Here is a 12,110-nt window from a genome sequence, read left to right on the forward strand (position 1 = left end):
TAGAGTCAGGAGTACCTGAGTTCAAATCCAGCCTAGGACACTTAATACTTAACTAGCTGTGTGACCCTGGGCAAGTCACTTAACCCCAATTGCCTCACTTAAAAAAATATTCATTAGGGAAATTATTCTATCATTTTCTTTCTCTGTTTTGGCTCTGCCTGGTTTTGGTATCAACACCATATTTGTGTCATAAAACGAATTTGGTTAAACTCTTTCACCTATTTTTCCAAATAATTTGTAAAATATTGGAATTAATTGTTCCTTAAATGTTTGGTAAAATTAACTTGTAAACCCATTTGGCCCTGGAGATTTTTTCTTAGGGAGTTCATTAATGGCTTGTTCAATTTCTTTTTCTAATATGGGCTTATTTAAGTATTTTATTTCCTCTTCAGTTAACTTGGGCAATTTTTATTTATCCATTTCATTTAGATTGTCAAATTTATTGGCATACAGTTGGGCAAAATAGTTCCTAATTATTGCTTTAATTTCTACTTCATTGGTGGTGAAATTACCCCTTTCATTTTTGATACTGGTAATTTGGTTTTCTTCTTTCTTTTTATTTTTTTTTCAGGGCAATGAGGGTTAAGTGACTTGCCCTGGGTCACACAGCTAGTAAGTATCAAGTGTCTGAAGCCAAATTTGAACTCAGGTCCTCCTGAATCCAGGGTCAGTGCTTTATCCACTGCACCACCTATCTGCTCTCTTCTTTCTTTCTTTTTAATCAAATTAACCAAAGGTTTATCTATTGTATTGGGTTTTTTTTTTCATAAAACCAGCTCTTAGTTTTATTGATTAATTCAATAGTTTTCTTGCTTTCAATTTTATTAATTTCTCCTTTGATTTTCAGGATTTCTAATTTAGTATTTAATTGGGGATTTTTAATTTGTTCTTTTTCTAGTTACATGCCCAATTCATTGATTTCCTCTTTCCATTTTTTATTCATATAAGCATTTAGAGATACAAAATTTCCCCTAAGTACTGCTTTGGCTGCATCCCATAGGCTTTGGTATGTTGTCTCACTATTGTCATTCTCTTGAATGAAGTTATTGTTTCTATGATTTGTTGTTTGACCCACTCATTCTTTTTTTTTTTTTTGCTGAGGTAATTGAGGTTAAGTGACTTGCCCAGGGTCACACAGCTAGTAAGTATTAAGTGTCTGAGGCTGGATTGGAACTCAGGTCCTCCTGAATCCAGGGCCGGTGCTCTATCTACTGTGCCACCTAGCTGCCCCCCACTCATTCTTTAGGATGAGATTATTTAGTTTTCAATTAATTTTCAGTTTACCTTTCCATGGCTCTTTATTACATGTAATTTTTATTGCATCATGATCTGAGAAAGATGCATTTACTATTTCTGCCTTTCTACATTTGACTATGAGGTTTTTGTGCCCTAGTACATGGTCAATTTTTGTATATGTGCCATGTACTGCTGAGAAAAAGGTATATTCCTTTCTATCCCCATTCAATTTTCCCCAGACATCTATCATATTGAAGGATCATTGTATTGTTTAGAATAGTTAAGTCATTCACAGTTCTTCATCAAACAATATTGCTGTTTCTGTGCACAATGTTCTCTTGGTTCTGAAAGGTACCCTTTGATCCAGCATTACCACTGCTAGGTTTATATCCAAAAGACATTTCCAAAAAGAGAAAAAGACCTATTTGTGCAAAAATATTTATAGCAGATCTTTTTGCAGTGGCTAAGAATTGGAAATCAAAGGAATGCCCATCAGTTGGTGAATGGCTAAACAAGATGTGGTATATGATGGTGATGGAATATTATTGTGCTATAAGAAATGTCAAGGGGGGGGGGGCAGCAAGGTGGCACAGTGGATAAAGCACTGGCCCTGGATTCAGGAGTGCCTGAGTTCAATTCTGACCCCAGACACTTGACACTTACTAGCTGTGTGACCCTGGGCAAGTCACTTAACCCCAATTGCCTCAAAAAAATTTTAAAAAAACCCCAGGGTCACAAAGCCCCATCCCCAAATGACAAGCAGGATGATTTCAGAAAGGCCTGGAAAGACTTGTATTAACTGATGTATAGTGAAGTGAGCAGAATCAAGAGAACATTGTGCACAGAGACAGCAATATTGTTTGATAAGGAACTGTGAATGACTTAACTATTCTCAGCAATATAATGATCTAAGACAATCCCAAAGGACTATTGATAAAACATACTATTCGCCTCCAAAGAAAGAACGGATATTGATTGGACACAGACTGAAGCATGCTATTTTTCATTTTCTTTCATTTTTTCTTTTATTCAAGTTTTCTTATACAAAATGACTAATATGGTAATGTTTTATATAATTGTACATGTATAACCTATATCTGGTTGCTTACTGCCTCAAGGAGGGAGGAGGAAAGAAGAAGGAGAGGGAGGGATAGAATTTGGAACTCAAAACTTTAAATAAAAACATTACTAAAAATTTAATTTAATTTGTACTGAACCATGACTGTACTGACCTGTTCAAGGGGAACCATGCACCTCCTCTTCTGTCACTCCCCTCTTCCCCAAGCCAGGCTTAAGGATTACAGGCATATCTTGTTTTATTGTGCTTGGTTTTATTGCACTTTACTAAGTAGACACTGACTTTTTTTTTTTAACAAATCAAAGGGGGCAGCTAGGTGGCACAGTGGATAAAGCACAGGCCCTGGATTCAGGAGTACCTGAGTTCAAATCTGGCCTCAGACACTTGACACTTACTAGCTGTGTGACCCCTGAGCAAGTCACTTAACCCTCATTGCCCTGCAAAAAAAAACAAACAAAAAAACCCCACAAATCAAAGATTTGTAGCAGCCTTGTTTGTAGTAAGTATATCAGCAACATTTTTGCAACATCATGTACTTCCATCATATCTCTGTGTCACATTTTGGTAATTCTTGCATTTCAAACTTTTAAATTATTATTATATCTATTGTGGCAATCTGTGATCAGTGATCTTTGATGCTACTGTTGTAATTGTTTTGGAGCATCATGAACTTCACCCATATAAGACTTAATCCATAAACAACCAACTGGTTGTTTCCCATCTCTATCCCTCTCCTCCAGCCTCCCTATTCCCTGAGACCCAACAATATTGAAGAATGTTACAAAAACTTGGTTGATAAAGCAGTGCCAGGGTTTGAGAGGATTAACTCCAATTTTGAAAGAAGTTCTGCTTTTGGTAAAATGCTATCAAATATGAAAGAAAGAGTCAATTAATGAGGGAAATTACATTGTCTTATTTTAAGAAATTGCCATAGCCACTACCCCAGCCTTCAGCAACCCCCACCCTGATGAGTTAGCAGCCATCAAGATTCAGGCAAGACCCTCCACCAGCAAAAAAATCACAACTCATTGAAGGTTCAGATGATGGCTAGCATTTTTTTTAGCAATAAAATATTTTTAAATTTTTATACATATATAATTAAGAAGTAATACTATGCATACTTAATAGACTATAATATAGTGTAAACACAACTTTTACATGCAGTAGGAAACCAAAAAAGTCATGTGACTCGCTTGATTGCAATATTCACTTTATTGCAGTCATCCAAAGCCGGAACCTGCAATATCTCCAGTAAGTCTGCATTTTATAGGCACTATTACTATCCACACTCTTACTCATTCCGTCCCTCTAGTGGCCAATAGTAGTACTTACAGCACAGTCCTCATGGCCTGCTTTAAGAATGTAATCAGTGGCTATGATAGGATAAAATTAATTTCATGACACTTTAGTTCAATACTACAAGAACTTGTTTTTTTTTTTTTAGTGAGGCAATTGGGGTTAAGTGACTTGCCCAAGGTCACACAGCTAGTAAGTGTTAAGTGTCTGAGGCCGGATTTGAACTCAGGTACTCCTGACTCCAGGGCTGGTGCTCTATCCACTGCGCCATCTAGCTGCCCCAAGAACTTGTTTTTTCATCAGTGTGACTACTCTTTCTACAACACCAACAACAACAAATGAAAGAGAAACTCCAGGAATCTGAATGATTTGTAGACTACAAATTTAAAAGCTTTGTTGTTAAGTTATTTCAGTTGTATTCAACCTTTTGTGACCCCCACCTGAGGTTGTTTTTTTGTTTTGTTTTGTTTTTGCGGGGCAATGAGGGTTGAGTGACTTGCCCAGGGTCACACAGCTAGTGTCAAGTGTCTGAATCCAAATTTGAACTCAGATTCTCCTGAATCCAGGGCCGGTGCTTTATCCACTTGAGTCACCTAGCTGCCCCAACTGAGGTTTTCTTGGCAACGATACTGGAGTGGTTTGCCATTTCTTGCTCCAGTTCATTTTATGGATGAGGAAACTGAGACAAACAGGGTGAAGTAATTTGCCCAGGGTCACACAGCCAGTTTCCGAGGCCAGATTTGAACTTGAGAAGATGAGTCTTCCAGTTACAGCACTGCACCAACTAGCTACCCTAACCTTAAAGCTACCCTGATCTCATTATGGTCCTTCTGTTACTGGATCAAGCATTTCATTTTCAAAGATCTGTAATTTTGTAGAATCAGAGATTCAGAATTGGAAGGGACCTTAAAGGTTATTGAGTCTAACCTCATTTTACAAAGGAGGAAATTGAACCCCAGAAAGGTAAAATGACTTGTCCTAGGGGATCAGACTCAAGAACACACCCTCTGATTCTAAATTCAACAGCCTTCCTATTGTACCATATTGCTTTGATGTATTTTGCTTCCTTATTTTACTATTTGTATCTGTGGTGCTTAGCACAGTGTACATGTGTGTGGGGAGGTGGTAATTAATATGTGAGTACTGTTTGTTTTTGTCCCTAGAGGTTATATGTGCCTACATGGGTCTGTCTAGATGTGGTTCACAGGGATGGAAAAACAGAAGTCTCTAGAGTCTCCCTCCCTTCTCCAAGATATTTTGATTCCTGCCAGTAAAGGAAGCATGAGGGTGTGTGTGTGTGTGGGGGGGGGGGGTGTTGGGGATTGGAGCTGGAAAAAAAAAGAGAATTATTACTTAATATTTTACAATTCTATTCTCCTCAAAGAGAGGGGATACTGGGTTGGGATTATATATCTGCTCCCTTAACTATTATTAGTTTACAGGATTTAATTTTTAGGTTCAAACCAAGCTTTAGATCGCTATTTCTTTAATAGGGAAGGAGAGTCTCAAGCTTTATATCTAAGGCACAATGAACACATATAGCAAATAGCAAAGAAACCCATTATCCAAGTTGATAGCAAAACGGAAATCAAAGAGTACACATAAGGAAAATATATATTAGAGAATACAAATTGTAGGAGGTCTCCTATTGGGGTTGAGATAACATCTGAATCATAAGAGAATCACACATCTTACCCAAAGGGGAAAATTTCATGAATTCTCTTCTGATAGAAGTTGTATGTATCTTCTTCCCAGTCTCTTTCTCCCTTCAGTGGGGTTGAAGAGAGGTCAGAATGACCCACCTTCTCTTTCTATCCTGGAAATCAAAGAGCTCAGCTCTCCTTTCTCTAGCTTTTGCCAATTCTACCTGACCCTCAGGCATGCCAGGGCATTCAGTAATCCAACAATGAGGAGTGAGATTGGTCCTTTGAACCAAGGATTATAGCCTCATTCCCCAGGTTTATTTCTGTTTCACAAAAGTTTGCTTACTTTTCTGCTTAAGGCGTCTAGGTGTGCAGTAAATATGGAGCACTGGTCCTTGAATCAGGAAGACATGAGTTCAAATTCAACCTCTTATATTCACTAGCTGTGTGATCCTGGGCAAGTCACTTAACCTCTATCTCAGTTTCCTCATCTTTAAAGGGGAACAGCAGTACCTATGTCCTAGAGTAGTTGATCAAAAGAGATGATACTTGTAAAATATTTAGTCCAATACCTTCTACATAATAGGTGCTTAATAAATGCTTATTTCTTTTCTTCCTGTTTACTTTGGGTTTTTTTTAAGCAAACTATTATGATAAATATGGTTAAACATTTCATTGCTAATATATTATGTCCTTGCTCAAATGAAACACCATGTGCTGGAAGTGCCTGGAAAAGAAGAAGGTAGATTTATGACGGTGTTATTTCGTTAGAACACTTCTCTGGCTTGGGGATTGGAGCTGGAAAAAAAAAGAGAAGTATTACTTAATATTTTACAATTTCCCAAGGCAAGAGGATGCATTTATACCAAGCTTTCTTTTTAGGGAGTCAGATAGAAATTGTCTGGGAGCAGGATTTTGCTAGCTAGGGTGAAACTAGTAGGGTCGAGAGACCTACGCTATTTTCACTCCCTTTCCCTGTACTTCCCTTCCCTCGATTTAAGTGGAAAACCCATCCTAGAGAAGAGTAGAGCGAATTAGTTACAGGGCTGTTGATATATATACCAATGAAATTAAGGGGAGGGAACAAGCATTTAGTAAGCACCTGTGATGTGCCAAGTACTATGCAAAGCCCCCCCTCCATCCCTTTTAAAAACAAATTTGATCCTCATAACAGCCCTGGGAGGTGCTATTATTATTCTCTTTTTTACAATTGAGGAAATGGAGGCAGACAGAGGTTAAGTAACTTGCCCAGGGTCACACAGTCAATATTTGAGATCAAATTTGAACTCACATCTTCCTGACCCTAAAACCAACATTCTATACATTGAGTCACCTAGTTACCTCTGTAATAATAATTGATAATTATGTATCAAGGGGGCAGCTAGGTGGCACAGTGGATAAAGCACTGGCCCTGGACTCAGGAGGACCTGAGTTCAAATCTGCCCGTAGACACTTGATACTGGCTTTGTGACCCTGGGTGTTTTTTTTTTAATTTTTTTGAGGCAATTGGGGTTAAGTGACTTGCCCAGGGTCACACAGCTAGTAAGTGTCAAGTGTCTGAGGCTGGATTTGAACTCAGGTCCTCCTGAATCCAGGGCTGGTGCTCTATCCACTGCGCCACCTAGCTGCCCCCCCTTTTTTTTGAGGCAATGATGAACTGCTGATGTTGGTGAGTTGATGGGAAGCCACAAAGAATGACTAGGTGAAAACTTTGGGGAGGATGGTGGTGAGGCATGGGAAGGAGATGGTAAGTGCAACTTCAATTCTCATAATATCCTGTTCTGTTTTCTCTTCCCAGAAATCAACCCATCAATAAATCTCTATTAATTACCTCCTAATGCCAAGCACTCTGCTAGGCACTAGGGATACAGACAAAAATGAAAGTCTTTGTCCCCAAGAAGTTTATATTCTATCAGAAGAGAGAGCATATAAATAAAATAAGTATATACAAAAGAGATACTTGTAACTCTGCTTCCAACCAAGCCTGAGGTGTTCTCCCTGAGGGGCAGCCCTCTGACCTACAGGGAATATTTGGGTTTTTGTTGTTTTTGTTATTGTTGTTGTTTTTGCAGGGCAATGAGGGTTAAGTGACTTGTCCAGGGTCATACAGTTAGTAAGTGTCAAGTGTCTGAGGTCAGATTTGAACTCAGGTCCTCCTGAATCCAGGGCTGGTGCTTTATCCACTGTGCCACCTAGCTGCCCCTACAGGGAATATTTGTAACAAGATAGGATTGCTGATTGTATGAGAAAATACTGAACTGGTGAGTGGAGATGGGAGTTACTTCAATTTGTAGGAAATAAACTTTGAGAGAGGCCCTTGAAATACATGAGTTGAGAAAGAGTAGGGAGAGACAGAGACAGACAAGAGAGACACAGACACAGAGAGAGACAGAGACAGAGTGAGACAGAGATGAGGCCTGGACTCTGAATGGTAAATTAGAGCACCAGAGGTTAGATATGTACGGGAGCTGGCCCCCATCATGTCCTTTGACTTCCACTATCTATCTGCTGAGAGTATCATCCCTACCTTAAAATTATTTCTTTTCTCCTGGTTTTAGCTGAGATCTTATCTCAATCACTAGCTGAGTTTTCTCTCTCTCCATCTCTCTCTCTCCACACACACATCCTGCGTTGGTCTTTGGTATATTTTAATATCTATAACTTTTATTTCTGTTTGCTTTCTTTGGCAAAGAGGTTTACTCACCATTCATAATGGTCTTTTGTGGAACCGTGTTGGAAAATGACTGAGTGATTGTAAGCAAAGGGCTACTTCTCTTCTGACTGATAATGATAGCTTGCATGTATAGCTTTAAGGTTTGCAAAGTGCTTTACATATCTTAACTTGTCTGATTCTCACTACCAACTGGTAAGGTAAGTGCTATTATTATCTCCATTTTAGAAGTGAGGAAACTGAGGCACAAAAAGGTTAAGTGATTTGCCCAGTGTCGCACAGCTGGAAAAACGTCCTCAGGTAGGATTCAGACTAGGATCTTCCTGACTCTAAATTCAGCACTCTTTCCAAAGGTTGGAGTATCCTTACACTAGAGATATTGGAAGGGTGACAGGTGGATATAATTCTAGCAGATAGCACATTGACAGTGCTCCAACCATAAGCAAAAATGGACCAGATCTCTGATACATCCATGACACCCACGAGCTGTGTCTTTATATTTAGATAACACAAAACATATATCTTACATACAAAATTAATTTTAAATTATTTTGGGGGGGAAACTAGCACTTGGGGAAAAGGTGTGGATCAGAGAAGGTTTTGAGGAAATGTCTCAGGCTGAGTTTTGAAAGAAACAGGGTGTTCTAAGGGGGCAGGGATGAGGTGAATGATATATAGTGCATTCCTGGTATGACGTAGGGGATATATATTGCAAAAGAGAGAGACTTGAGGCAGAAGGACTCGTTAGAATACTGCAATAGTCCAGGAGAAGGGTGATAAGGATATGAACTATGATGGTGGCCCAGTCAGTGCATAGTAGTAATCAAAATTGATTGAGTGAATGGGTGAGTGATGGGAAGGAGACCAATATGAGAGCTATTGTGAAAACAGAAATGACAAGATTTGACAACCGTTGGATATGGAGGGGGAGGGGGGAGGGAGAGAGAGAGAATTCAAGGATAATGCTGAGGATGCTAACCTAGGTGAGGCATCCTTGAAAGAAATAGGGAAATTCGGAAGGGGAGTGGTTTTGTTTGTTCGTTTGTTTGGGGGGAGAGTAATCAATCAACAAGTATTCATTAAATGCCCACTCATTTTCAGGCACTGTTCTAGATGAAGAAGATACAAAGACAAAACAAGAAAGTTTCATAAACTCATTAACTTACATTTCACTCGTGCACATATAAAGTCAGACTATAGACATTGCAAACAATTTCGAGGGGCATGGGCAGCTGGGAAAATTAGGAAACACTTTATGTAAGAGGGTGGCTCTTGAGCTGAGATTTGAAGGAAGGAAAAGGATTATAACCCTCACCAAGGCGTTTTCGTAGCAAAGTCGCTCAGGTTTTCTTCAATTCCCTCCTTACGCTACCCCTCCCCCACCCTGGAGTTCGGAAGTCGGACTACAACTCCCACAATGCCCTTGTGTTTCTCCTGCCAGCACCACCTCCCTCCCAGCAGCCCCGGGGAGAAGACTACAGTTCCCACAATGCCCTGCTCGCTCTCCATGGTGTTGTTGCCCCTTCCCCGGTTTGGGACGCGATAGAGGAGATCTCCTACGCTAGGCCCCTGGGCCCTCCGTGTCCTTTCCCCGGTACCGGGAAGCGGTGACGTGCCGCTGAGCTCCTAGAGGGAGAACCAGGGGCATCCCCTACCCCCGTTCCCCATCCTGGTCCCCGTCCCCTGTCCCCTGCCTGTTTCCCTCCCTTCCCTCCTCCACTCTACCCTTCTTCTCGGCCCTATCCCCTCCTCCCGGTGGGTTCCGGGGAGTGGAGCTGCCTGAGGCGGGGGCGGCGGCCGCGGCCCGGGGGACTGAGGGAGGCGGGCGGCGGCGGAGGAGGCCGGAGGAGAGAAGATGGCGTCGGAGCTGGAGCCGGAGGTGCAGGCCATCGACCGGAGTTTGCTGGAATGTTCCGCTGAGGAGACCGCGGGGGTGAGCTCCGGGGTCCGCAGGACGGTCTGTGGTGGGGTGGCTGGGGTGTCTGGGAAGGGTAGCGACCGGACCCTCTAGGCCAGTCCTGCCCGAGTCCGGTCACTCCGCTGTCCGGAGTAACGGCCCCGGAGAGCTGCTCCCCCCTCCCGCCGTCCCGTCGTGACCCGTCCCTTCCTGTCCCAGTAGCGGCGCCCGGACCCGGCCGTCCCGCTCTCTTTTCTTCCCCTCCCCTCCGCAGGCCCGGGGCCGAGCCAACCCGCCGGGGCTGGTACTCTTCCTCCCCCCAAACTGTAAAAGGTCCCCTTCGGGGCCAGCAGCCCTGGCCGCTCCTTCCCACAGAGTCTTCCTCTTTGCAACTTTGGAAAGATCACCCTCTCCAGGTTGTAGGGTGTCATCTAGAGGTTGCTCGCTGTCCCTCGCCTCCTGTCTCCGGGAGGAGCATGTAAACAATTGGAGCATCCGACGACACCCCCCCCCCCCACCTGTCATTTACCATTCATTGGACGTGTCCAGAAATCTACTCTCCTTGGGGACGGAGTGGGGACAAAAGAACAAGCTCTCTCTCCTTTCTTTCTTCTCCTCTCACCTCTCTCCTATCTCATCAGCTTTTCTGTCTTCTCTCTCCTCTTGTTCTCCCTTTCTCCTTTCTTATTTCCCTTCTCTTTTATCTCCCTCTCTCTTCCCTTCTCGTTTCTCTCCACTGTGCTTCTCTCCTTTCCCCTTTCTGCGCCCCCCCCCCCCCCCCCGTTACCTGTCTGGCTTTGTTTCTCCTCTCTGTGTCTCGTCTTATGTCTTCTCTCCCCCTTCTATCTTCTTTCTCCCCCCTATCTTCTCTCTCCCTCTCCTCTCTTTCCTTCTCTCACTTATCCCCCCTCCTCCCTTTTTCTTCGCTTCCCCTTCTTCTCCCTTTCTCCTCTTCCCCCTCCCCCTTCTTCCCCTCTTCCCCCTCCCCCTTCTTCCCCTCTCCCCGTTCCCCCTTCTTCCTCTCTTCCTCTTCTCCTTTTTCTCTCTTCTCTCCCTTCTTCTCTCTTCCCCTTCTCCCCTTCTTTCCCCCCTCCTCTTCCATCGCTCTTCTCCGATCTTTCCCCTATTTTCAATTTCTCTTCTCTCCCTTTCTCTCTCGATTTCTCTTCTCTTTCCTCTCCTTCTCTTTCTTCTCTATCTCCTTTCTGTCACTCTCTCCTCCCCTGCTTCCTGTCTCTCCCTTCTCTCTGTCCTCTTCTCTTTTCTCTCTCTTTCTCTCTACTCCTTATTCTCCTCTACAATTATTGATTCCTCCTTCCCTTCTCTCCCTCCTTTTTTCCGAAAGTCACTTTTACAGAGTAGCAGATCTACAAGTACGATAGGACACCCACTACCTTTGTTGTTGTTCAGTGGTGCCCAACTCTTTGTGACCCCATTTGGAGTTTTCTTGGCAAAGATATTGGAGTGGTTTGCCATTTTCTCTCTCAGTTCATTTTCCAGATGAGGGAATTGAGGCAAACAAAGGTCAAATGACTTCCCAAGGTTACACAGCTAGTAAGTGTCTGTGACCAGATTTTAACTCAGGAAGATGAGTCTTCCTGACTCAAGCCCTGGAGTTCTTTCTATTCACTGGGCCACCTAGCTGACTTACCTTTACTTAGGCTTGTATTGATATTAGGAAAAGTTATGAGCAGTAATGTTAAACTCAAATAGAAGTGAATATTGACTTAGAAAGACTACAAATTAACATTCTCTATTTTGCATTATATTTGCATCTCCCAAATACATTTTAATCCAGGGAGTTTTGCTGACCTTAGGGCTAGGAGTTTGATATCTCTGTACTAGACCATTCTTTTGATTGTTTTTAAATAAAACTGTGCCAGATGAAGCCATAGAACTGTATCTTGTGGTTTTTTTTTTAAATGACAGTAAAAACTAGAATTTCAAAATGACCCTTATAGAATATATGACATCTCTTCTGAAGTGAAATCTTTTCTGAAAGGACAAGCAGAAGTACTAAGATAAGAGCAAGCACATCATCTAGATTGCCTGTAAATAAAACTGAAAATAACTTTAGTTTCTCAGTGATTCCCTTGGCATAAGTAACATTTCCAAGGTGCCAGATCTTTTTTTTTAAGCCTCTATTTGCCTTGAATGACCTATGAACTTATGGATGGCTATGTTTGAAAGGGAGAAAGGATGTTACTGTGTTAAATGAATGCTTCTCTCTGAATGAGAGTGTACTGAAGTGAATTTGACTGGATAAAGGAAAGAGATGAAGGAAGGGAT

The 12,110-nt window shown here is 42.0% G+C and overlaps 1 protein-coding gene and 1 pseudogene across 2 annotated transcripts in view; both read left to right on the forward strand.

The window, feature by feature from the left end:
- LOC122754993 overlaps positions 1–9,535 on the forward strand; it is a 108,062-nt pseudogene extending 98,527 nt beyond the window's left edge.
- Positions 9,411–12,110, forward strand: part of UBR2 (ubiquitin protein ligase E3 component n-recognin 2) — a 154,402-nt gene continuing 151,702 nt past the window's right edge. For both annotated transcript variants that reach the window (XM_044000706.1, XM_044000705.1), the window contains exon 1: positions 9,411–9,857. In XM_044000706.1, coding sequence (XP_043856641.1) covers positions 9,780–9,857 — 78 coding nt within the window. In that variant the 5' untranslated portion in view covers positions 9,411–9,779. The remainder of the gene's footprint in view (positions 9,858–12,110) is intronic.

This window comes from Dromiciops gliroides, chromosome 4, assembly GCF_019393635.1.
Source record: "Dromiciops gliroides isolate mDroGli1 chromosome 4, mDroGli1.pri, whole genome shotgun sequence".
NCBI classification, from domain to species: domain Eukaryota; kingdom Metazoa; phylum Chordata; class Mammalia; order Microbiotheria; family Microbiotheriidae; genus Dromiciops; species Dromiciops gliroides.